A 27,334-nucleotide genomic window follows, 5' to 3' on the forward strand; every position below is an offset into this window, starting at 1 on the left:
GAGTTCCCGAAAATGCTCAAAGTTATCAACATAAATTCAAATCCAAGTTAAAATTATTAATTTGATTAATATTCTTCAGGAACCTAACCATAGATTAATTATATCTGAATACCTTAATTAATTCTTAGAAAGTATTAGTTACATCTTATTTCATACATATTCCAATCTAATTACTAAACATTATTTTCTTTTACTAAAAATTATAAAATTTTTTTAAATATAAAAGTTTGATTTTATTTCACATTTATTCACAAAAATTAATCTATACTTTACAAATAATTAAACAAACTTTGTTTTCCCGATCCAACGAATATCGTGATAAACTATTGGCTAATAGGCTGGCGGCAGTGGACGACATGGTCCAGACGGAGTAGTTTCGCTCGTCCACAGTCATTCGCGTCATTCGGCATGAGCACGGGGAATCGTCTTCGGTCAACGCAACCCCGTGCGAGAAAAAGAATATCGACGCACAATGTGACCACAGTCTCAACTAAAGTAGATTGATGCAGTAGCAGTGTGTTACTAATATAATAAGACATCACAGACTAGCTCCACGGTCACGTTAAAAAATTACACCGTAAAAAATGACCAACATATAAAAATCTTACATTTGTAAAAAGAATCTCGGCGACACTGTGAATCCTTTTCGCCTCCCCGTTGGCGCGCTCGAGAATTTTTATCAGTCGGAGAAGGTATTTCTAACAAAACCCGGTAAAATGAAAATATTTGCATTTTTCAAGATAGTCGCAAGGCGTTGTGTATCTCATCACTCTTTATGTTCCAGTTCTAAAAGGTCACGTCCAAGCTGCGTTTTCGCTTTTATCCATTTCTTTTAAAGTATCAAGCACCAAAATCCGATCACCGCTTTTATTTTTTTTTAAAGACGATTAAATCATTACTCGCCTTCAACTATTTACGTTCTCTCACTCACTAGCCCATATAATCTTAACAACCTTTTAACATCACGTAAAATAAATTTACCACCTACAGATTAAATAATAGGACATTATCACAATAAGGCACAATTATATGGATAACATTATTAGCATTCTAAAGGTTGTAAGATCTAGATATGTGCGATTATTAGAATTTTCATATATTGTAGATATATATAATATACGAACATCGGAACGAGCTAAAGATATAGAGGCAAAAAATTCGACAATGAATGTATTTACCCGTTTTTAAAAGAAATGGAAAACGATGAACGATTTTACCGTCTTAACAAAGAATATATCAGTAATCTCAGATAGAATATATTTTCGGGTGTCTATCCTAGGTCATAAAACCAGAAGTTCTCTACGCGACGCTATGGCGCTGATTTGGTGAAAAAGCGGATAGTCAGATTTGAGCAAGAATACCGAGGACATTTCTATAGCCTGGCCGATCGAAAACAATTCAGTGATGTGGATAATGCTATTTTCGCAAAATTTTAATCTCAAAGTGTGTGAGATGGTAGGAGTTCGCATTAGGTTCCAGTAAAAAATCTAGTAAGATGTAAATCACTCTACATCATGTCTGGCCTGTTCAAGACATCTCATGAGAGATATATGACTGGAAAGCCGCGGATATCAGAAGCGTAAACTTTGCAAAATTAAGAATGCACAGCACAGATAAATTGCCTGAAATCCACCGGGACCACCATTATCTACACGTCAATAAATAAATTAAGGCAGAGATTTATAAAATTGACATCGCAACAAACAACCTTGAGGAGATACAGCTATTATCACCCTGACACTCCTCTCTTTTTTAATTACGCATTGGTCGTATTCATTTTTGTACACAATTGCTATCCATAGAGCACCAGAGCTAAACGATAACACGTGGTACGTTAGAGCTGGGCAACTCGGCGCACCGAACGACCTGCGAGCTAAGCACAAATCTCCCGTAATCTCGCGGCGACGATCACACTCAGCACCTGTAAAATTTTCCAAACATATTTTGCTTGCGACAAATGATTAACAACCTACTATAAAAAATTACTCGCTAATGCAGCACACACTCAAATGGGAAAATTAATGACAAAATTATATGAAAAACAAAGAACTACAACTTCTCCGTATAACAATTGAAAATAGAAATGAGACGAAGACGCAATAAAAAAACCACAGCCCCTAAACTGCAACTGACATTTTTGCAAATACTTGTGTTTTCTCAGGCACTTCTGATATACGCCACGAACGCACACATCTCGAAAACAGGAAGGAAGTGATCTGATCACCCAGTGCCATGCGCGGAAATGGGCTCCGGCGCGCAGTCTCGAACAACTTTGTTTGTGGTGATCTAGAAATCACGCAACAATAGACATCGATTATTAAAATGTAGACTTCAACACACCACGATAACCAGCGTATACGCACTAGTATTTGCCCTGACACAAGAGACATACCTGCAGAGAAATAGGTGCAATGGCAACCCATAGTTGTACAAGTATTTGTAGTCCAAAAGTGCACGAGAGCGAGCGGAGACATCTTGAGGCGACGCAGCAGATGCCGGAGGAGAGGGGAATCTGTCACTGTTCCTTGCCAGCATTAAAATTGGCGCATAAGAATCATGAAAATTATTTCTTCTCGCTTCGAGAATATATATCATGCATGCAATGTACTATACATCACCAAATGTCAATTACCAAAGAACCAAGGCACATGTATTTTAACTATCGAGTACATAAACACTATCCCTTATTTAAATGGCTTAAGCGAAACTTGGATAGCGCCTCTGACTTCACCACGTGATAGTACTTACTGGCCAAGCACAACAGAGACTCGCCATGAGACCCACTACCCTCTCATCATCTCTCATAGCACAATTGAGACCCCCTCAGAAGCGTGCCGCGAGAGGCTCCCATCTATGACACCTGTTCTGTAGGGCCTCGCACACTCGTCCAACATGTCAAACGGCAGCGGCCGGCCCGCATGAGTGTGTGACGTGCGCACACCGCCTCCGGGTACGTCATCAACGAAGCAGCGCGTGCCAAGCCTGAAAGATAAGAGCGTGCACGCGAGATCTAGTAGACTACGCTCGGGGATTCAAGACACATGCGCAAGCGTCGGCGCACGACCCGGGGGCCTCAATAAGGCAAATGCCCCGTCGGACTATCTCCAGCTCGACTCCCGTGCCATAGCGCCGCCCAGAAGCAAGGGCCGCGCGTCGGGGGCGAAGCCGCGGAGCATGGTGGCGACGGCTGTGCGGGAGCGTCACCAGAGGTCCAGGAGAGCAGGCCTGTCGCGCGTCCAATCAGAGGCTTGGGCAGCGCTTCGCACCTCAGCCACCAAAAGAATCAACAATCACCGAGCTAGCTCAAGCTCGCGCGCCCGAGTGACCGCTCAATCATAGACATTAGTATCCGAGAGATAATCGTCAACCATCTCCAACTGCATATGCACTTCGCATACACGGGCGGGAGAGGAGCGCAGCCAAAGCGTCAGCGACAGTTTCCAAGTAGCAGAGCATCTCAAGGCCAGGCAAGTCATAGAGATATGCCAATTTGACAAACTGTGCAGGCATACGCCGAGAGACGCACCGGTGGGACCGACTCGGCGGACGTCAGCTCCCGAACGGCCGTTGCTAACGTAGACAGAGCGCCGATAGAGAACACCTGAGGGTGTGGTCAACCTGCGACATGGCATTGGGAGTCACATCTCACACGGCAGGCGGAGAGATGCTCTGCGGGGAAAATCTAGTCTAAGCTTATTCGATAACCCTTCCTTGTTGGAACCATATAAAAATAGCATATATGACATATCCTGGAGTCTGAAGAAATTGTAAATACTACCTAGTAAATCATCTCCGCGGAAGCTGGATGGTGTTCGCCGGCGGCGAGGTTGGCCGCGTCTTAGGGCAGGTGTGTTCACAGCAGCGTTGAGCACGGCTTTGGAGAGGTCTTACTGTGCTTAAGGAATGATTTTTTGCTACCCATCAATAATTGAATCAATTATTGCTCCTTTTTTTTGTCAACTTAAATCACAACACACAATATTTTCTTCTCCGATACTGATTAAACTAATTTTATTTGGTGAAAGTGTTCGTTATGTCACTCATGCCTTCAGAAAAAAATCTCTTGGCGCAATTTCCATGTTAGTGATTATCGAGCTATCGGAATGAAAATCCAACCATTACAAGATCAATTGTACAGCAACCATAGAGGCTACATTAACTAATTCATCTTTAATGTTCTAATTCGTGGGCTAGCCTTGAAAGTGAGCAAAAACCATATTTGGTATTTTTATATAGGCTACCTCCATCACCAATGAGCTTGTTAGTCTGACTTGCACATGACCAGTTTGCGGCTGAATTATCCAACTATAGAAACAATCACATACCATCTTGAATCAATACAATCTGATCCCGTAAAAGAGAAGATATTCACCACTTAAGCCTTCTATGTCTGTTTGATGAAACATCACGCTTAATGGAATTCATAACGAAATAGTTGATTTCACACTTAAAGGGTTCTATGACTGTTGATGAAACAATCACCTAAATGGAATTCATAAACCAAATACTAACAATTCAAGAATTCAAAAGGTCATGATAGGATCAAAACAAGACTCCTGTAGAATGGAGTTACGAGGCTTCAATGGGCGATCTATTGTTGCAAAATTATCAATGAGATGAGACTCCATATATACCGATATTAGTCACTGATATAATTCTTATATAGGTGCATTGACTCTAATCCTTAAGCCCCAGAATACAAGACATGTAATAATAACTAGTCATCTGCGAAACATATCCTCACCTCTCCTATTCACTCCCGACAAGGTGGATGAATAAACACATATATGCACTCGTTTCAGGAACCAGAGTTCGTACGTACCTCTACGAACAATCCTGCTGTTATCGGCATATTTAGCGACTGAAAGACAGATTAAAAACGTAGTAATAATCACAGAGATAACTCTAACAATGTATAGGCTTAGTAATGCAATAACAGATTACCCATCGTTCGATTAACACATAATCCTAAACATGCACCAGAACCATAGCAACTTCAAAGCAGAAACACTATCGGCGCGCGATATCCAGTGCGCAAACCAAAGATGCCGCCGTTGCTCCAACCGTGTGATCATCGACTGTCCGACAATTGAACAACAATATTCTGTAGCTTTTTGCCATACAGTATTGCCGTATAAGATACAGAGTGAGAGAGCTGCGCATACCACTCACTCGATGTTAGATCGCTGCGTATCAGAAAACAGGCCCGAGCCGAGTGAACATGATCATTAACAGCCATCTATTTGCTACTTTATCTGATAGTAGCTGTCTAATACAGCCCACCATAATGTTCATGAGTGTGATGTAAAGACACATCTCTCACACTCCACCTACATATGTGCGCAAAGAAACAATCGACCACAAAAAGCCTTCGACCAGCCACAGATTCTGATCCCTATTATTATTAAAACATTATTAGACTCACGGGAGTGAGTGAGGTACTAAATATTTAATATCAGAACTATATAATCATTCAATATTAAAAGGTACTATCTCATCCAACACCTAAAAAAAATACTGAGATAAAATCCTCGCCTTCTTTTCTCAAAAATCGCTGGCATCAAATCAAATCCTCAGTGTACACATATCGGCTCCCAAATATTGAACCGTGAAAACAAGCCTATGGATCACTTATGACGGAGTCAAATATGCATCAAGACAGCCACTTCCACTAGACTGAGGCCCTACTGAAAAACGCCGAAAAATAACTAATTAAATTACACTAGAAGTACATTTACTTACAAAGACTGAAGCACATCTTTAACCTCAGAAGTATTCTCCCTAAAACGTGGCGAGTGCTTATATAATTACTAATTTACAACCCATAAAAACATCTATCTAACGAATTTATTCACATCCTAGACATAGACAATCTATTATCTTAGAAGCACAATGCTACTCTCCATATCCTCAACAACATAAATCCATATTCTCAGTGTCTGATCACTACAATATCGACAATTGCACACATATACTATCGGAAATGGAAAGAAAGACAACTCGTACGCGAGCACTTATGTCAATTTAGAAATTATGCAGGTACACTGATCAGGTCCGGAGAGAGGCCCTCGATGTATCACTGAGAGAAAATTTTCTATCATAATATATAACTCTTACCCTCTTTCATATAGCCGATAGAATGCCTCTATCTTTATCATGAGGGGTAGAATCCATACAATACTTCATCTCTAGGAGTTATAGTGTATAACTAATAACCTCTAACGCTCGTGATAATTAACTCATCACATACGTAATAACGAGCGAATTTGAGAGAATAGTCGCATCTTTTCTACTAGATCTCGCGTGTGCACCCAAGTGAATACGGAAATCCAGTAATATATTGCACAACCTACATTCTGCATACATGTCATATCTTCTAACACTAATTCCTTCCAACGCACCTCAATCTTTGATAGAACATGTAGTGTGCTAGTTGGGAATGAACATTATATAGTAATATCTTAGCTGAGAATGATAGATGCGTAGGTGAACCATAACTCGCACTTTCCATCCTACATAGTTATAGTATACATTTTCTCTTATACATTCGAGTGTTCTCATATATCACAGTAAGCCACAGTTTCGAAATCACACATCGACTAACAATAACTTCATCACCCTACGCGAGTTCTAAAACCAGGTGTACCCATGACAGCAAAAGAATATTACAATAATAAATTCATCACTCCAATCTCAACGGCTAAACCAACTAATGACTGAGAGATTGGGCAATTGAAACCTAATAGACCAAAAAGGATCTTATCCCTAACGCGCTGAATCGCATCTTCCGTTCAATCGAGAGGTTGAGATAATAAACGCCGAATACCTAAAATCCTAATCTCGTGAAATTTGCGGTCAAACCCTAAGAATCCTAACAACCCGAACCGATTGACTACTCAAACCTAAAACCACACCGGATTGCAGGGAAACCTCGCCTGAAGGCCTAAACCCGCCAGGTAATCACAACCAAAAAACACACAAAACCCTAAACCATCAAAACCTAAACCCTAAACACGGCATAATCACAAACAAGAAATCTCCTGACCCCCAATCGCTGAAGCATTAGGAAAAAACTTGAACGCGCCAAAACCGAATCGAAAGAGAACCTTGTTGATGTGTGCGCAGATGCCGCTCTCTTCTCCTCGAGGAGAGGGTAAGGTCGGTAGGATCTTAACATCGTCTTCTCTGCCGTTGATGCTTGGATCTTAACACCTCCTATCCAATGGGGACTCGTTGGACAACCATCGTGAAGCTCGCTTCGCACGGTGTGGCGAGCGCGCACACGAGAGGTAGGACGGCGGGTAGCTCCAATTCGCGTCGAGCGCTGCAGCCGCAACGCGCGCGTGGTGTGGCGGTTTAGGAGGATTCGGAAATGGATCGGGTACTGCGAAACCCGAAAACCGATCAAGCATCGTGATAGCATCATAGGAAGTCGGATTCACGACGTTCGCTAGATATTATCACGTAGCTCCACCAGCCGTTGATTAGAGAAATAATAAACGTGGAATCGGTCTACCACGTTCTGACTGTACAACGCCATATCTATTCGCTTAGCGAGTTTCATTTAGACGATCGCCGGGAAAATGACCTTACAATTTAGTAAAAATAGAATTTAACATAAATTGTTATATATAGTTATTAAATAAAATTTCATCAAATTTAGGTTAACTCGAATGAGAACTGATCTCTCTCATATATGTTTAGATAATAGAAAACTGACAGCAATATGCCAAAAAAATCATGAACCATTCCAATTCAATGTGTTTTCTAAAAAATTTTGCTTTTATTTAAACAAAATAATTGGATTTGAATCAACTTTTTTTGCAAAGAAGTTATTGAGAGCGATTGCTGATACTATCTTAATCTATATGCCTCGCCGCCTCCTGTTTTTTACTTGGATTAGAGAGAGTTCTTACGACGCATGCTACCAGACACCGAAACGAATAAAATTTTGCTTATCTGCGCAAGATGTTACAGATCAATTACAAACTCAACGAACATTCCCATAATATGAAATAGAGAAGATAAGACAGACTGTATAGACAAATGAATCATAGTAGAAACTAACAAACCATTACACACTATTTCGTCCATGGTTTACATTTACATATCCATATTCCAAATACAATCCTGCATACAAATACATTTGCGCTCACACTACCACAAACAATCACATTTGGGACCGGTAGCATCTATCAAGTCGCCATGCATAGGACGCTATCATATACCACGTCCTTTCCTCACGCCATCATGCCGCTCACAAATAAAACCTGCAAAACATGTTGGTGAGAATTATAATAACATAGCTTGCAGGGGAATTTTGAAAGAATCTATATATAAAGATTGAGAATATTTTCAAAGATAAAAGTTTTAGAGTTAAGGACCATCCGTTGGATTCTAAGAAAATTAGAAAACTCATATATTATATATAATGCTAATCAATTTAGAAAAACGTGATACGGAGTACCTGAAAATAGATTAATAACCAGCCATTGTATTAGCCTAGATTGATAAGCCATGAATAAAAATTATATTTTAAATTATAAATTTTTTTAAAATTTTAAATGTGTGATACTATATTACATTATAATTATAGTTGCTCAGTCGTCACAGAAGAAACTACATAAATGCCACTAAGAAAGTAATGTTTGATTTTATGTTTACACTAATGAACGATGCTTGCAAAAGCAAATTTAGATAAAAAGGATAATTGCAAGGCTAGGAAGTCCTACATTTAACTGAATCAAAGGAGCTTCATTGACCCCTACGACGTCCAGTATACAACCGGCTGCCCTCCTCACCCTCAAAATACCTAATCTCCCAAGTGCATTCATTGAAGCTGGAGAGACGCGTTAACTAACTACCGAACCAGCAACAAACGATAAAGAACACGAGCCTCAGAAAATAAAAGAGGAAAAAGAAAACGAAAAGCGGCGAGTACTTGTACCTTTCTTCTCCGCATCTCTTTCTCTCTCTCCCCCCTCACCATCACGCCTCTCATCCCATCAGCCTCAACTCTTCTCTCCCCCCTCACCAAAATCCCAAACTGCGAAAGCGATCGACCATGGCGAATAGGAACGAGCGCAAGAGGAACTACTCCAGGCTACCGAGTCGTGCGAGTAAGCCTCGATCGAGTGCGCTGCGGCAGCAGAAGCAGAACCGAAGCGAGAAGCCGAACCGCGTGCGGCGCGGCGGCGCGGCTTCTCCCTCTGCTTTTGGCTTTACTGCTCGAGCTCCGCAGACCTTCGCTCTCGGTGATCCTTCGAGCAGTTCCTTCCCTCTCCTCTTCCCTTCTCTCGCGTTTTTTTATTTTTTTTTTTTTTTATTTTTTTTCTGTCGGCGGAGGAAACATAGAGGAAACCCGTTTCATTTATTTGGTTCCTCATCTCAATTTGATGTGAAAAGTGGACGAGAACTTAAGATTATATCCAATTTCTTCGTATTTATCGCCAATGGATGTTAATGTTGTGAAATTTTGGGCGTTTCGGTGATGCAAAGGGCGTTCCTTTATTAATATAGGGATTGTCCACGTTCCTTTTTGATCATTCGTGCGGCTTTGGTTGGGATCACTATAGGGAAAAGCCAAGGAATCTGGTCCTTAATGTGTACATTGTGTTCTTTTCTCCCATTTAGTGTTGATGATTTATGGAGATGCTGTGAATTTCTCGTTCTTGCTCAATGATTAAAATTCTTTCCTTGGTCTCTGATGCTTGCAATATTAATTAGAAGGTTTTTTAATAATTTTAGTTATGTCTAAATCTTCTGATTTCCAATGCTGTTTTTTTGAATTTGTTGCCTTTTCCATGTTACCTAAAACAAGAGATTCTATGGATCGTCCTTTTCTTCCCCCCTAATATGGCAGATCTGGGGGCTAGAACATGTCCTGTAATTCGATGTTCAATTGTTTTATTTTGTTGTAACTATGAGCTAATAAATAGTACAGTTAATCATCTCCGTATTAGTTACCCTAGAAAAAAGATTCATTAAATGTAATAGTTAATTTACAGTTTGGTCATGGCATTTCACAAATTCACGAGTTCTCTACATACTTTGATACATGATCTTCACAATAGCTACTTGGCGAGAACTTTAATTTTCCTTTCTCTGTTTTCACAGACGACTTCAGATGTTCGAGAAGATGTCCCGTTTCTAGCTCTGAGCGAGGAGAACAAACTGATTCTCTTTCCTTTGGTGCTCTTACATAAAGAAGCTTCATCTGCTGGTAGCTCCTTTCCATGGACTGATCTGACACATGTGTCTGCTATGAATGAATGTCCACTGGAGAAATGGGTTCATGTTGGATGTGAGGTATGCAGCAATACATAAGATGTTACACTTGCTAGAGCCTTCCATCTGTCGGCTGGTGATTTATTCATATTTGAAGAGCCCATAGATTCCTTTACCAGGTTTTCCAATATAATATCGGTCGAGCAATGTTGTGTCATCTAATAGAATGTATATAGTTTTTTGTGCTTTTCCAATCTTGTTCGTCGTAGAAGTTCTACTCAATTTACTAAGGTATCGTTTGGTTCGAGAATAAGCAAAAAGTGGGTATTTCGTGGATAGGTATAAATTGAGGTATAAGCGAGAATTAGATCAATTATGAAAATTGGGTTATTCCTGAAAATAAGAAAAATAGCGTTTGGTTAGGTAAGATAGAATAAGAATTAAAGTGGGTAGTTATAAATAAAAAATAATAATATCATTCTTTCGTTTATATTAGAATTTAGATTTTTATATTTATATTATATTTTAAAATTTAAAATATAAACTTTTAAATTTAAAAATCAAAATTAAATTTAAAATTTTAAAATCTCAAATTTATAATTTTAAAAAAATTAAAATTTTTAAATTTTAAACTTTAAATTTAAGATGAATTTTAATTTAAAAATACAAAATATCAATTCTAAATAAAAAAATTTAAAATATCAAATTTTAAAATTTAAATAAACAATTTAAATTTAAAATTTTAAATTTTGTAATTTTAAAAAATTATAAATTTTAATTTTTAAACTTACGAAATTTAACTTTATAATAAATTAAAAATTCTCTCTCTCACTCTCTCTCTTCAGCGGGTAACCCAGCTTGTTCCACCTTGGGGGGGAACACCAGTTCCCACCCCTTAACGGGCTATTCTAGAATAGCCCGTTAAGGAGAGAATTAGTGTTCCCACCATTTTTTGTTTGTGTTTGGAGATAAGGGTGGAATAAACCCTTTATTCACCTTTATCCCCCCACCAAACATAGCCTAAGTTCATGTGCTTGCTTGACTATTAGATACTAGAAGGCACTTTAGAAGGGTCAATCTGTCCGGCAGTCTGTTGGTATTTGTTCCCTTTGACCACTATAGCATTTATGGCTATAGATTTATATTTGTTTTAAAACTATTAAATTTCTAAGTGATAATAATTAGTTGTAATTGTGATCTCCCTTTTTTCTTGTGTTTTAAAGGTTTTTGTTTCAATTTATAAAGATAAGGGTATCATTATTGTTATTCGGTAAAATCTTGACGTGTTCATGTCAATACGCTATTGTGTGATGCTTTTGATATTTTTTATCAGCTGTGCTCCTGTTTTTCTTTGCAACTGAGAGAATTTGTAACTTCCTTCACCATATAAAATTGAAGATACTGTTTCTTCTATACATATTTGGTAGGATACTGTAGTTAGAGAAGCTTTCTTCTAACTTCTATTTCATGTTTTTTCTATAGTCAGAGAAGCTTTTTTTACGGTTGTGCAAGCCGTATCTCAATGGTTACATATTACATACCAAATCTAATTGGTATTTACTGACATCAGGTAGCCAGAAAGAGTGTGCGCCTTCACATTGATGGTAATCTGGTTTCTGAGATGAATCTATCGTCCTTATGTGAGGACCATAAATATCGTGATGATTTGAAGAGAATAACATTGGTCGGTAATGATGAGAAACTTGAGGGCTATGTCTATAATATTCATGTTTTGCCTCTATCGACAACAATAAAACAACAGTATGAGAAGGTGAGGGGAAAAACATCTAACCAATACATAGTTTTCGTGTATCGTGTTTCCTTCGTTATGCTTCTTCGAGAATATGACCAAACTATTTACTAAATGTCAGAATCCACCAGTAAAATTATCCCTTGATGGTTCATGCTCCTCCGATGGTGTTGAAGAGGGTGGTGATGGTGTTTGGAGCATTGTAGGTGGCAAGGTAAGATATTTCCACCTATAGCCCTATATATTCTACTACTTGTACAGTAAAATAAGTTTATAAAACCAGTAAATTTACCTGATTTGACATATATAACCAATAAGAAAGACTAATGTTGATGGGAAGCTCCGGCTGAAATGTGAATTCTTTAACTCTAACAAACGAGTTGATAATCTCATTTTCATTTGCAATTATTGGTTTGAGATCATGTCAGGAAAACTTAGTTAACTGCCATAGAAAATTATGACTCAAGACTACCACTTTTAATCACGTGCTTGTGTTTAGAATAAGTTTAGTGTTCCTTTTTGCTTGTCCAACCTTCAGTATCAAAGAAAGTTAACGTCCATTCAAGCACCACTTCATTCATTCAAATGTATCTACGCAATAGAGCAAAAGAAGGGATCGCATCAATCTTAGGCCCTCCATTGCATTTTCCAACCGTAGAACATAAAATGCTCACAAAATTCTGTATGATGAATCATATTGGGGGGACTACATATATCATTCTACTTTGAATTTCGAAATAATTTTCTCTAATGTTATGTTAATTATATTTTGTAGAAGGAAAGATCTATGTTTCATTTCAGTTTTTAAAATATGATATGTTACTTTTTATCTTTGGATTGTAGCCCACAAGCATGGAGAATTTCGTAAGTTTGTATATTTTGTTCTCAAACTGATAAATATGGCTGAATTCAGGCTTCTTGTCGTAGAAACTTTTCTCTGGAAGTAGTTCTATTAGATGCCTTTGGTCAGGCAGTGCACAAGGAAATGGAGGTCATTTTCTACTTCCTTTTTCCCTTTCCAACCCCCACGCCGCCACCACCCCCCACCTCCTCCTTTTTTTCACCCTCCTTTTTCACTTTGGCATCATCTCTAACTATTTGGTTTATCTATTCAGATTGCTGCTTCACTTGTATATGCAGACAACGGAGCACCTGTTGAAAAATCTCGAGATGAAAAAGAAGCTCCACTACTTACAAGTTGTGATGGACTGGAATACCCTTCTTCAGATAAGCCAGTATCTCTTCTTCGTGGCCGTGCATCTTTTAAGCTTAAAATTTCTCAGGTACCTCTTGAAGATGCTTGACCTGATCAGTTTAAATGGAGAATCTCCTCTCCTATTCTTATTATATAAATGGATCTTCATCGTAAAAAGTTTCAGTCTGTAATGTAATGTATTGTAGAGGGGCTTTTTGACATGGCTGGAGTTTCCACAGAAATGCCGTTCTGGGTTGAGCTTTTTAAAGAGTCACTAACAGCCTTTTTATTAAGCTCCCCCACTGCTTGTAGTTTTCGCAAGGGATTCTAATGAAGAATCAATAACATCACAACCAAAACTCTTTTGGGTAGAGCTGACTAAAGAAGCACTTCTAGTTGCAGCCTTTGCTGTTGGGGCTGCAAAGCTCATTTTAGTTTCCCACTGTAGCCGATGCTTCGAACTTTTTGATGGCCCAAACTGACTAAGAATTAGAGAAGCTATTTCAAAGGCTAGGCTTACTAGGCTTTAAATCTTAATTAGTATTTTTATCTCTAATACATTCTTAGCAAGCTTTCCTTTTCATATTTCGACTGATATATTCCGGGACTGTATTAGTTACTTTCCTTTTGGTTGTTCCAGCTCTCTTCTAAATCCGACAATAGGCTTTTTCGTGTTCGCTTCCACTCATTGCATAATACTCAAGGATATCCTTTTCGTGAAGCATACTCCCATCCTATCCGCTGTATCTCACGGAACCGAAGTACCCGGCCATATGGGTCTGGAAAAAGAGCGACTTCCGCAACCCTACTTCTTGACGAACTTCATTCGCTTAAATTAAATAATGGGCATGGATTAATTCGTGATTATAGCAAAGATAATCACTCGCAAAAGGAAAGTCGGAGTTCATTTGGGTGTAGCTCACCTCCTAAGCGTTTTAAGATTGATTATGATGGATCACCAATGGCGCTTGATTCTAATGGAATGTCAGAACAGGTAAATAGTCATTATAGCTTAAGTAAGTGTCTAGTAAAATTTTGCTCGCTTAATTCTGTAAAATGCTATTGTTGGGTTTGAGAAGCCATGCAAGACGAATGCGGAAGTAAGATCAAATAATACTGAAGGAAGCGGTAGTGCACCATCTGATTCTGAGAGTACCGATGCCAAAAACTTTGAATCAAGATGGATGAGAGATTCTACAGAGCCCTTTTCAGATGCGTTGATATTTAGATACTGTTTGGAAGGCACACACGAGCGGTCGAAGCTACTAAAAGAGGCTGTCAATTTGGCCAGTGATGAAGAGATGGCTAATTTTGCTGATCAGATTTGCCTGTACACTGGCTGTTCTCATCACCGGTAACCATAAATTCTTGTTGCTTATCTTTATATTCGTATTATATTATCCTTTTTTTGCAATTAGCTTCTGCTTATTTTTTGTCTTGTTTTTAGAAACCAAATATTACTATCAAAGAGGTTGATTCAAGAGGGGGCGGATACTTGGACCGCAATCTCAAGGAACAATAACCGTGTTCTATGGTCGTATGCCGTTCCTGAGATTATCCGAAAGTTAATGTACATTGCTTGTTCTGCTAATAGGGGTTTATCAACACAGGTTTTATTACCTTTTCATTTACTTGTCACTACTTTTTGATAACATGAAACAAGTAAAGGGAATGCTTTGCATACAGAATACCTTCATACTACATGTATTTGTGTTTACTCCCCTCGGAAATGTGTGTTTGCACTGGTGCCGTGTAGGCTGCTGCTATGCCCCTCTGTAAGATGTGGCATGATCACCATCTTCTTGACTGAGGTTAAACCCAATTGACGTTACAACCTGATTTAGATAAGCTGAATAAACATGCCACTATTGGTGCAAAGGCATTTACCAACAATAATGGGATAGTCATGGAGGAAATTTAGGGTTAAGTCATCATCTACTTCTTTTCGCTATTGTTTTAACATCCCGTGACAAAAAGTTTAGAAGAGGGGCATCTGTGCAAACATATGCTGTTTTTAAGGATACAGATGCAAATTTCAAATTTCAGGTGGGTCTATGCATAAAGATGTGCATAATGAGAGCTATTGATGCAGATACCCCTTAAAAAAAAGGAAAAGTAAAGCAGCTAGTAATCTTTGCTTCATTTGTTTATTCAGGACACGGAGGTTTTGCGGCAAATTGCTGGATGTGGTGATGATTTGGGGAGGGAAGAGTTTGATAGGCTGTGGTATTGGCTATACCCTGTAGCTTTTTCATTGACCCATGAGAAATTAAAGAAAATATGGGAATGTACATCACCAAAATGGATAGAAGGGTTCATTACAAGGGAGGAGGCCGAGAATGCGCTCAAAGGTCCTCAAGGACCACAGAAGCCGGGCACCTTTGTTTTAAGATTTCCTACATCTCGCAGCTGGCCCCACCCCGATGCCGGCAGTATAGTTGTTGCTTATGTTGCCTCTGACTCCTCTATTCGTCATAGGCTTCTTTCTCTCGATCTTAGGTGCACTCTTCTATCCCTTAAGTCTGTGATATTCATGTTGATACAGAGATTCCATGCAATGATATTATGCACTGCTTTCCGTAATTACTTTGATCTGGCTGTTTCAAGTGCTTTGCTGATAATTTCTCTACTTGTAGTGATGACAGGGAAAAGTATTTGAGACCACTACAAGACTTGCTTCTGGAAGAGCCCGAATTATCCCATTTAGGAAGGCAAGTGATCTGATTAGAAACATTTATTTACTTAAATTTCTTAAGTAACTTTGGTTGGGGTGGAAATCTTAAAGTTATCCCACTTGTTCAGCCAAAGCGTGGCAACAAAATAAGATCTAGGATCAGGCCTTCTGGTTAAATAAAATTATTCAGGCGTACCCCCCAGAACTAGTATGCTTTTTAAATTACGCCTTTCCTCACTGAGCCACAGATATCTTTGTAATCATTAATTTCTCATTCTATATTGTCACAGTTATCCGTGGTTCCTAGAGTTGCCTGTGTTCTAAACCAGATGCAGCATTGATGTTACTCTTAGTGCTTACTGTAGTGAACTTGTCTGTGAAAACACAATGCGCCCTTGAATTATCATACAGATGTAACTGGTTTAAATGCTTCAGCAGGGTCACTCGAAATGAAAGTGCTGCTTACAAGAGCTGAAGCATGACATAGAAGTTTCAAGGAATGGGCTGTTGCGACTTGCGATGGTTTTGGTAACCCTTCTTGCACAAAAAAATTTTGGTTTAAAGCATATAGACTTACCTGAACTATAGCACATTTTGAGACGGATACATGAACTAAGAAAATTTTGATATTCCTACCTAACTTTATAGTATGTTTAATATAAGTTTGTTCCTACTAAAAATTAAAGGTATTTTAAATTTTTGCAGACAATATTTTGTTATTCAACAAAAAATTCTGTCGTGCAATGGAATATTTTATAATCTGTTTATGTAAATTATTAAAATCTAACAGAATGTGACAAAACTTCTCTAGAATTTTTTTTTTGAAATCAAAAGAAATATAAGGTTTAGTAGTAAAAATCAAACTTATTGGATTTCAGGACCTCTTTTAAAATGCACTGTAGTTTTAGATAAGGTCCAAAAATTTTCACCAAAAGTTTTCCTGTTGTTGGTGCCGTAAGAACGCATTATGTAAGATCTGCAGCTATGCATGTAAAACTGCTTCCGCAAGGTTACTGCAGGAACACTTAATTCTGAAGCAGAAGCCAACATGTTGGAGTATCACGGAGAGAGCAACTGCAACAGTTCTTCACAAGGTGATTACGCGAGACTGCCATATTATGTAAAATCTGGTGCTAGGCATTGCTGCTAACTAGTTATGGCTGAGTGATCCATGTTATGGAAGATTAGGGTCGGTCGGTTAATGTATTTACCGTAGTAACTATTTTCCTTTATCAGTAATGCTATTTTAGTTAAATTCTCGGGACGACTTTGAACTTTTAATAGAAGAATGAACATTCTTACCGAACAGTAAGTACTTGCATGAGAAGATGATGCAGTAACCTACAAATCTTCGATTGGAAGCTTATTCTGTTCGAGTACGCACGCGGTGGATAGAGCGTCAGCAGCAATTGAAATTTCGGGGTTACATTGCATCAGCAGTTTTAAAATTGTATTGTGGTCCATAATTTCAATGCGTCTCTGTAGATGAGTTATTTATGTTTTAAAAGTTATTGCAGTGAAGTTTTACCATCGAGTAATGCAATGAAATTGCTAATGCGATAGTAGATACGATGATGATTGGAATGACATGCCAGTTCTAATATTTTGCGAACTTTTGTTGGATGGACCATAGACTTGATTGTAGTAGGAATAAGCTTCGACTCTCTTTTATCTTGAGTTTGAAGATTTAAATGGAAGGTGCAATCAGGCCTAAAGTACAGGGATTTACCGTGGAATATATATACGAACTTTCGAATGGTTGCACGATCCTCTTTCGCCATGAAGAAGAAGAAAAGAAGGATAGAAAATCTAATTACGTTTTCTTTTGGGAATAAGGTAAGAACTTTTATTATTTTTAAAAGGATCGTGCTGAATCACTTCAATTCGTGTGAAAATGTTTAAACTAAAGAACGATAGCAACAAATTGCGACATTTTTCAATAGATTTGTTCCTCAAAAAAGGGAATATAATTGAGGAACACATGCTATGCATTGGGGCATCGGCGTGAAGTGTGTTATTTGGCAAATTAGAAAATTGAGAGGGACTAATGCGCAAATTCCACTCAAACCTCGTCGGGAGGGAGGGTTTAGAGAGTAGCAGCGGCAGCACATCTTCGTCTTCGTGCTCGTGTATTCTACGCCCCGCCCCTTCTCCTCTCCGATGCCTCCTCGGCCCCCGCTCTTCTCCCTCCTCCGCCCCCTGCCTTGCTCCTCCTCCTCCGCTTCAACTCTCCGCGTCCTCCGCCCCCTCTCCTCCCTCCTCTCGTCTCCTCCTCCTCCTCGTCGTCGTCATTCCCCCTCTGCCTCCTCCCCCTATCGTCGTCCCAACCACCAACCCCAACCCCAAAACCAAAACCAACCCCAACCCGATCGTCGCGGAGAGGACGGCGACCCCTTCGACCCCTCGTCCCTCCTGAAGGACGACCCCATCTCCCTCGTCTCCTCCCTCTGGATCTCCTCCTTCCGCAGCAGCAGCAGCAGCCCAAGCAGCAGCAGCCCAAGCAGCAGCAGCCCAAGCAGTCTCCTCCGGCGCCTGGAGCTCTGGGTGCTGGCCTACCAGAAGGCGTACGCGGATGAGACGGGGTCGTACCTCCCCCGGTCCTCCCTCCCCCGCCGGCCCGTCGAACTCCTCCTGGCTCCCTCCGCGAACGCCGTCCTCTCCGGGCTTCCGCTGGGGCCGACGCGCTCCGCCCCTTTGGTCCCCTCCCCGCGCAGCCTCGCCCGCCCGACCACTCGCCCCTCTCGAAGCGCAAGCTCCGCGCCCTTCCTCTCCTCCCCGGCCCCCTCCGCTTCCAGGACCGCTCGTCCAGGAGTTCCTCCTCCCTCCTCGAGCCCCTCCATCGAGCCCAGCTCGTCCCCGGCCTCCTTCGCCTTCCCCCACGCCGCTCCCCCCACACCCTCCTCCGCACCGTCGCCGCCGCTCCTTCGGGCCGGCTCCTCTGGTACATCAAGGGCGACCTCTCCCCGCTCCTCGCCGACTGCCCCCGCCCCGCCCTCGTCCTCAACGCCCTCCTCCGCCACCTCCGCGACAAGCCCCTCGTCGACCTCGTCCGCTCCGCCCTCCTCACCCCCGTCCTCCTCTCCGACCACAACACCACCCAGAAGAAGAAGACGACGAAGACGACCAAGCGCAAGTACCAGAAGAAGCGCGTGCTCGCCGACGACGAGCCCAAGCCCGACCCCTACTGGCTCGAGGCCTTCTTCGGCTTCGCCCCCGAGGAGGCCGCGAAGCTGCCCGACTGGGGCCACTGCGGCGTGCTCTCCCCGCTGCTCGCCAACCTCTGCCTCGACGAGCTCGACAAGTGGATGGAGGAGCGGATCGCCGAGTTCTACCGCCCCTCCAGCTCCGACGCCGCCGTCGGCCCCGGGGACGGCCGGCAGGGGAACACCTCCTGGCCCGAGTTCGTGCCCACCAGCGGGCCCGACAAGACCCGCAAGATGGACTACGTCCGCTACGGCGGCCACTTCCTCATCGGCGTGCGCGGCCCCCGCGCCGACGCCGCCGTGCTCAGGAAGCAGCTCATCGAGTTCTGCGACCAGCGCTTCCAGATCAAGCTCGACAACGACAGCCTCCCGATCGAGCACATCACCAAGGGGATCATGTTCCTCGACCACGTGCTCTGCCGCCGCGTGGTCTACCCCACGCTCCGCTACACGGCAACGGGCGGCAAGATCATCAGCGAGAAAGGGGTCGGGACGCTCTTGTCGGTGACCGCGAGCTTAAAGCAGTGCATCAAACAGTTCAGAAAGCTTCAGTTTTTGAAGGGGGATCGCGACCCGGACCCGCAGCCTTGCTTCCGGATGTTCCACGCCACGCAGGCCCACACCAACGCGCAGATGAATAAGTTCCTGCAGGTCATGGCGGAATGGTATCGGTACGCCGACAACCGCAAGAAGGTCGTCAACTTCTGTTCGTATATCATTAGGGGCTCCTTGGCCAAGCTTTATGCGGCCAAGTATAAGCTGCGATCCAGGGCTAAGGTTTACAAGATCGCATCGAGGAATCTCAGCCGGCCGCTGAAGGATAAGAAGGGACAGTCGCCGGAATACCACAATTTGTTAAGGATGGGGCTCGTGGATTCGATCGACGGGCTTCAGTATACCCGGATGTCTCTGGTGCCCGAGACTGATTATACGCCGTTCCCGAACGGGTGGAGGCCCGATCATGAGAATGTTCTGATGGAGTACGTAAAGCTCACGGACCCACAGACCCTGGAGGAGCAGCGGAGATGTCTCAGGGAGCAAGGGCTTGTAACTCCCCAAGACTATATTTCAATGCTGGTATGGAACTATAAGAAAAATGCGGGTTTGTTGCCTCCTTTGGGCGAGAGTGATGCCCGGAGAGCCAAAGAAGAGTTGCTGGGGTCGAGTACAGGTGAAATAAGGGATGATGATAACAGAGAAGACCGTGAGGAGAATGTAAGGTTTCTAGAGGCTGCACAGATGTGAGAGATGCTTGCTGCTCCTTCTAGACACCTTACATTTATTATTTATGAATAAGATTATAGAAACATAGTGCGGCTATACAATTATCTGCCCACGAATGACCAGTTCGCAGGGTAGCTTGTAAATTACATGAGATTGTTTGCAAGAATTTTGCGAGGAAATTTATAGGCATTTAATAACTCAGCAGCCCTCTGTTTTTGGAAAAGCCAACTTCTTTACCGGATTTTGAGAGCTGGTTGGCAAGTTCGTAAGGATATCACTTAAAAAGTTCACTTCTTGCCGGAAATTAGCGTGCGTGCAAGACCAGGTATGCACAGTTTGATTATTAACAACCTTCTCGTTATCAGCGTCACAGAGATGATTTCTCTTTCTTTGCATGAACTAAAGATGTGATTAGGACTCTGGCAGATATATGATCTCAATTACATTTTAGTTCACAGCTTTCAGAATTAGGAAACATAATGTTGTTGCTTTCTACATGCGCCTGGATTTTCTCTTCTAGCCCTTTATCGTCTCCCTAAGGTTAACAATATTATCTTTCAGTGAAGACAGAAATCTGTTCGCCGGTGGACCCGAGTTTGTTCCTCTTAAGTTTTCTAAGAAACTTCACTATATCAGTTTTAACTTGTGGATAATTACATTAAAATGGAATCCTCAAGTTCCTCCATGTATCCCAAATAAAATTTTATGTGTTCTATTGGAATGAATTACAAGACAGTTGTGAACCAAATATGTGATTTGTTTTGCAATTTTTCTCATCCTTTCTTTTAGTTCTAGTTGCACTTTTCCGTTTAGCATTTGGATATGTGGCGGTTTGCCGAGGTAACTTCAGCCCTCAGTAAGCCAATTACAATTAAGACTAGGTCAGTCTAAGGCACATCGTAACTTTGTCGCTGAGCAGATTTCATTCTGCCCAACCTCTTAATGTTCAGAATGCAGGCCAAACCAAACTCATAACCAGCCATTGTTTGCTTCAACCCTGTCAAATTTTCACTCATGAGCATATCTGAATAGTAATAGCCTTATCTGTGCCTCTTTTCTCTCTTTCTTTTCTTTTCGATCCTTAGTTTCTCTCTGCACAATAACTGCTGCAATTGCCTCTGACGGAAATTGGATTTCTGCAACTGTTTGTTTCTCTTTAATTTTATGCGAACAAATCTTATGCAACTGTAGTATATCGTCTTAATTGTCTTTAATTTTGTGCTAACAACTCTTCTTTCACTCGTAAATCATGCAGGGAGAATCAGAAGCAAGAAAAGAACCAATTAGACTGGGATTTGATAATCTGGCGTTTGGCATTTCGTTGATGTGCCCATATGTGCTGTTCCGATTATGCCTCATCTACCAAATGTTACTCTGTGGGTCATAACGAGGACAGAGACTATACCGCGGCATGTGATTGCTTAGATTTTTCTGGTATTCCTAATGGAATTGTGATTTGCTACTTGTCCAGTGTTCAAAAAGATCTGAAGAGATTCCAGTTTCCTAAATTTTGAGAATGAGTAGTATCTGCAAGTAATAATGCATAGTGCCACAAAACTCAAGCATCCGTTCCGCCATTTTCATGCCATGTATAAGATTGTGCGTCTTCACTACCATTCCTAACTCCTAAGCATGGAGTAAATTTTTGATTGGAAATGTTGTTTTATACCTTGTTTATAGCCCGTGAGTGCTTCCACTGATTCAGTATTTAGTATTGCTTTTACTTTGCTGTTTCTTTTTCTGATTTCTTCAGCTTCAGCTTTTTTTCTTTTTTTGAGAGATAGTAGCACGCTACCTGCTTCGGTAGTTCTTGTGCGCAGTATTTCCATTGTGTTGTGATATTTTCGTATCCTAGCTACCTGTTTTGGCGACTAGAGCTTATCCGGGGATGCTGTTTAAGTAAGTTGTTTGAGTCGTTCTAACAACTAAAATTATTTTTTTTATTTTTTTTATTTCTTCCCGCTAAATGTCAGAGTTTTAAATTACGCTGAAAGCTCTAACTCTTTTGAAGTGGTTAATTTTTTTGAAAAAAAAATCTAAATTGAAATTATGTCTTTAATTTTATTGAACAATTGATTAGAAACTTTAAAGAGGGCTCATCTAAATTTGATATTAAAAGCTTTTAAAGCTGCAACGGAAGTTGAGAGAACTCTCTTTCCAGTTTAGCCGTGAAGTTGTGCGTTCTTATGTTAAATAATAATATTATTCTCAACGACTAAATGCGTACGTATCACTTAAATAGAATAAATAATCCTCGTAAAAGTGATAATGAGCTCGCATAATATTTATATACTGTACGGTAAATTAATCAAATCATGGTAACAGAACACTACACCTGCTAATAAGCACCACCTCTCCCCTCTCGCTCCCACGGCCCTTTGTTTGCATCGATCGATCGACCTCGTTGGTGGAGGCGATCGATTCGTTTCCCCTCCCCTTCTTTGGATTTCGATCTCTCAATCTCTCTCTCTCTCTCTCTCTCCCTCTCTCTTGGTCGATCGATCGATCTCGTTTCATCGATCGATGGCTCCGGTGTCCGCGTTGGCGAAATACAAGCTGGTGTTCTTGGGGGATCAATCAGTGGGAAAGACGAGCATCATCACCCGATTCATGTACGACAAGTTCGACAACACCTACCAGGTTCGCGAATCCTCGATCTCTTCATCTTCCTTTTTTGATTTCTCATGTGACTCTGTTTTCGTGATCTGAGAAAGTTGTTGTGGAAATATGAGATGGATCTGATCCGTTTTCGCTGCATAGTTATGTCTTCGTTTGCTTCCTCTGGAGTAGATTGTTCTTCTTATGAGATCTGCCTCATTTTTGCGGTATCTGTTTAGATTATTATATATAATTGATAAATTGGTCCGATTGATGGACCTTAGCGAGGTTTAGCTTTTGGATCTTGTGTACTCGTTGAAACATAAAATTTAGTGGATCACAAAAACGGAGTTTATTGCATTCAAATACAATTGCAGACAGGTCCTGCAGGCAAAATATTTTCCTTTATGATGTGAACAAAATGCCAGTTAATCGTTCGAGTCTCTTTTTCTTAGATAATTGAATTTCTGTAACTTAATTAAAAATTTAGTTTAGACTTGCTTTTGCAGATGTAATATTTAGGACGTCACTTATATTTGATAAACTTGTTTTTTCTTCCTTGTAATGCTCCATTATGGAATCTTGCTGGTACAGAGGTTTCAATACTCTTTTGCTTTTAATGAGAACAAAATGTATATCATGTTGTTCTGTATTTAGGCATTTATATAATAGGCATACCTTCTGTATATCGTTAATATTCTGCTGTGATATTTCCCAAGAGTAGTATTCATCATCTTTTTGTATTTAAGAGAAGGGTAGAACTCATCTCTGCTAAAGGGAAACCACAATAATCACCACCTGTAAGAGAATACTCTATTGACGACATAACTATGCTTACTACAAGAATATTTGGTTAGATATGGAATACATGAATTTGTATTTTGTGGTCACTCTGCTTTTCGTAGGCGTCTTTTTCATGCTAATTATGTTATGTTTGGCCGTGCTAATGATTACATAGTATGAATATATTATTTTCTTTTAACTACTTTCTTTCTAGTGTAACGATATGTAACCTGCTAACTACAAAATGGAACTTCTTTTTTTTCCTATATTGCATTCACATTTCACTTTGATGAACAGGCTACAATCGGCATAGATTTTTTGTCAAAGACTATGTACCTTGAAGACCGGACTGTCAGACTACAGCTTTGGTAGGATTATATATTTGTTGTATTTTACATCTACCATGTGATGTTCCTATTACTAGTTGAGGATACTCTATGTTTTTTCATTACATTTTGTTTTAGTATCAGAAAGTTATACCTTATGCTAAGATTACATCCCCAAGGCTCAAGTTTATCTTTGATGTTCTTGTGATACCTACTTGCAACTCATATTATCCACAGGGATACTGCTGGGCAGGAGAGATTTAGGAGCCTTATTCCAAGCTATATTCGAGACTCTTCTGTTGCTGTTATTGTATACGATGTTGCAAGTATGTTTTCTGCCAATGCATTCATCAAGATAACCAGTTTCAAGAAAATTTGTGGTGGTTGATTAGTAGTTGGGAGATTTTATTGATTTCACTTGATACGGAATTCCGTAGAAACAAGGGACCTTTATATCTGTGAGACTATACAGTTTGCATTTAAGTTCAGATTATCCAGTAATTCATATGAGAATTACAAACAACTTATTTTAATGCTTCTTTTTGTGATGCAGGCCGCCAGTCTTTCTTAAACACTTCAAAGTGGATTGAGGAAGTTCGGACAGAGAGGGGTAGTGATGTTATCATTGTCCTCGTTGGAAACAAGACTGATCTTGTTGACAAGAGGTAACAAATCATGAAGATATCATCCTTTAACTTTTTACGAAGTTTTCTTAGGTGTTTAATCATGACTTTGGAATTGTTTTCTGCGACCATTGTGATTGTTGCTTGGGGTTTTCATATCATTATGATTTACCTTTTTGGAAGTCCAACATTTGTAATAAAATCAAAGCATTATTTTCTTTTATTTGTTTTAATATCACTTTGTATGTTCATATTCGAAGCTTGCATGATACATTTGGAGTTCCTTAATACATACATGTTATTGTTTATAATGTTGCTTATGTCGGGCTGTAAGTCTAACCTTGTTGATACTCATTTGATTCTTATGGAATTACAATTGATTGTCTTGTGATCTAACGTAACAGGCAAGTCTCGATAGAAGAAGGAGAAGCCAAGGCGCAAGAGCTTGGCGTCATGTTCGTTGAAACAAGTGCAAAAGCTGGGTTTAACATAAAGGTGCTTATTGCCTTATTCTAAGAGCTGTTTTTTGTAAATGAGTTTTCATGCTACATCATCCTTTTAGCTCATGTGGCTTACTAACAAGCTGCCTGATATCAATTCAGGCCCTTTTCCGAAAGATAGCTGCAGCCTTGCCGGGAATGGAGACCCTCTCCTCTGCGAAGCAGGAAGAGATGGTCGATGTAAACTTGAAAGCCACGAATGCAAATTCTTCGCAAGCACAGTGTCAGTCAGGAGGATGCAGTTGTTGAGACCCATCCATTTAGTTTTGTTCCTACAAATGAGTTCGATTGCCAAAGTATTTTCTGCTTCCACTAGGCTCCTGTCAATACCGTAAGTTTTTTTTTACTTCTTTCTTTCTTCTTTCTGTCCTTCAGCTGCGCTGGATCTATTACCGAAAATTAGGATTTATCACAGGTTTCAATAGTGTGAATCAGTGTTATGTTTCTTAGCAATTAGGTGAGGGTGTTCAGATATTTTAGTTCATATGAAGATTCTCTTCTATTCTGTCCTCGGATTGTTACTGGTGTTATTGCTGTTGGTCTTCAATACGAGCAATGTGATTTACATCTGTATGATTCCATCAGCTGTAGTTAAAAGTCGAGAATCATCAGCTGTAGTTAAAAGTCAAAATGGCAGGCTTTGCAATGCTTTATTATCAGTCTGTGGTGTTTTGCACTTCCTTTTGTCTCTTTTTTCCTTTCCTTCTGTATTTCATATTCATATAGGCATTATATAACTCATCCAGCAATGCTACTTGTGAATTCTTAGACAGACTCTCTGTGAGATGTACATCCCACTCATTCAAAGGCCCGTCTTCGTAGTGCTATTATTTATTGTTTTTTCCTTTTGTAAAATCTGTGTGAATTTTTGTGTTGACTATATAAGAGTGAAAAGGTGTAAGATTTACACCTATATAGGCGCAAGGTTTCACTTTCCTAACTCATTAATGCACCGGTGAGTATCATGTGGGCCCGTTGTCATATCAAGCGGGCCTTGAGCATCAGATGCTGTCCATCGGCTCTTTGAGGCGGTTTTGTTGGATCGCCGCCGCCTGTTCGGAGCTCACGAAATTCCTTCACCCAGGGTTGCAGCAGAGAATTTGGTCCGAGAAAGGGTAGGAGGTGGTGAAGGGGTTTATGCCCAGTGGGCGGGCAGCCGGCAGGCATGCATGCGGGCGGCCTACAGTCCAGACAGCCAGCGGTCTAATGTTGACGGCGTAGGTGTGGACTGGTATGGCCTTCTAGGTCGCATATATCGACCTCGTGGGGGCTCATCTTCATATCAAGGGTGTTCTAATCTCTATCTCAACATGACAAGTACCTGAAGACCGTTGTATTTTATCTCTCTCTCTACTCTCAATGACAGGTACGTGGGCCTGCGAGGCAGTGATACCTTTTATTTTCTTCTTGTCTGTATGGCTCTTTTCGTCTATCTTGTTCAGATTCAGATTTTTAAGGCAGTATGGGTTTTGTAACTTCCTGTTGTAAGCATCCTTTCTACTCTTCAGCCGAACATGATCATTTGAGAGCAATAATAATGCCAATGTATTAGACGAGAGGAAACAAACATGAAGATGCCCAACAGCCAAGGCATATTCACTAAGGGGGCGTTTGGATTGACGAATTTGTAGATTCAACGTAAGTCAAGTGTAGTGGTGTTTGAGTTTTCCTGAAGTGTGATTATTTTTCTGTTTTTTTTTTTTTTTTTCTCATACTAACTAAACCTGTAGAAACAGGAACCAGTAAAATCCCGGGCAAACAAAACCACATTCACCTCACTACCTTGAGTTCAAGGTAGTGAAGGCAATAAACAAAACCACATTCACTTTTTATATTACATTGAGTTCAATGCGATCTCGAGGTGAAGTGGATGAGAGCTGAAGGCCGAGATTTCATGGCTTGAGCTGAAGGTGGTGTGAGTTGGAAGAGATTTGTTAAATAATTTGTCATTTTAGATTTGAGATAAAAGAAATATTACCCAATCTTAATGAAATAAATATTATTTAATTCTAATAGAAATTTATTATTATTTTTTAAATTAATATATTATCCAATTTAAAATATCACTATTTAAATAATGATATAAATCCTCTATTACCCTAGGTGAATGAATGTAGTTTTGTTTGTTGCCTTGAGTTTTTTGATTAAAATGGTCGTGATTCAATGTAGTTTTGTTTGTCGTCTTCACTAACTTAAATTGAAAGTCACCATGCTCAATGCAGTTTTGTTTG

The 27,334-nt window shown here is 40.4% G+C and overlaps 3 protein-coding genes across 3 annotated transcripts; all 3 read left to right on the plus strand.

Moving 5' to 3' along the window:
* LOC109714683 lies at window positions 9,065-17,394 on the plus strand. The gene is made up of 13 exons (XM_020239378.1): window positions 9,065-9,254; window positions 9,634-9,667; window positions 10,074-10,308; window positions 11,798-11,998; window positions 12,099-12,191; window positions 12,891-12,968; window positions 13,093-13,260; window positions 13,813-14,166; window positions 14,252-14,526; window positions 14,620-14,782; window positions 15,328-15,671; window positions 15,809-15,883; window positions 16,282-17,394. The coding sequence occupies exons 1-13, from the start codon at window positions 9,065-9,067 to the stop codon at window positions 16,319-16,321; spliced, it is 2,250 nt and encodes a 749-aa protein (XP_020094967.1). The 3' UTR covers window positions 16,322-17,394.
* LOC109714684 (uncharacterized mitochondrial protein ymf11) lies at window positions 18,115-21,984 on the plus strand (the record flags this gene model as incomplete). Its single annotated transcript, XM_020239379.1, is given in 3 exon segments — window positions 18,115-18,565; window positions 18,568-20,598; window positions 21,529-21,984. Coding segments are annotated over 2 exon segments (2,178 nt in total), but the record flags the coding sequence as incomplete, so codon positions are not given.
* LOC109713833 (ras-related protein RABH1b-like) lies at window positions 22,609-25,783 on the plus strand. Its single transcript, XM_020238063.1, has 6 exons — window positions 22,609-22,913; window positions 23,952-24,022; window positions 24,218-24,306; window positions 24,534-24,645; window positions 25,008-25,098; window positions 25,206-25,783. Exons 1-6 carry the CDS (start codon window positions 22,797-22,799, stop codon window positions 25,350-25,352), a joined length of 627 nt encoding a protein of 208 aa, XP_020093652.1. The 5' UTR covers window positions 22,609-22,796; the 3' UTR covers window positions 25,353-25,783.

Source organism: Ananas comosus, linkage group 8 (assembly GCF_001540865.1).
Source record: "Ananas comosus cultivar F153 linkage group 8, ASM154086v1, whole genome shotgun sequence".
Taxonomy (NCBI): Eukaryota; Viridiplantae; Streptophyta; class Magnoliopsida; order Poales; family Bromeliaceae; genus Ananas; species Ananas comosus.

What these genes read in the sequence shown, in the direction of transcription:
- LOC109714683 (XM_020239378.1), top strand. Translation starts at nt 9,065, where the DNA reads ATGGCGAATAGGAACGAGCGCAAGAGGAACTACTCCAGGCTACCGAGT. An exon ending in GGAGATGCTGTGAATTTCTC is followed by an intron (nt 9,668 to 10,073) that starts GTTCTTGCTCAA and finishes TCTTCACAATAG; the next exon opens with CTACTTGGCGAGAACTTTAA. An exon ending in ATAGGGGTTTATCAACACAG is followed by an intron (nt 14,783 to 15,327) that starts GTTTTATTACCT and finishes TTGTTTATTCAG; the next exon opens with GACACGGAGGTTTTGCGGCA.
- LOC109713833 (XM_020238063.1), top strand. Translation starts at nt 22,797, where the DNA reads ATGGCTCCGGTGTCCGCGTTGGCGAAATACAAGCTGGTGTTCTTGGGG. An exon ending in AGTTCGACAACACCTACCAG is followed by an intron (nt 22,914 to 23,951) that starts GTTCGCGAATCC and finishes TTTGATGAACAG; the next exon opens with GCTACAATCGGCATAGATTT. An exon ending in TATTGTATACGATGTTGCAA is followed by an intron (nt 24,307 to 24,533) that starts GTATGTTTTCTG and finishes TTTGTGATGCAG; the next exon opens with GCCGCCAGTCTTTCTTAAAC.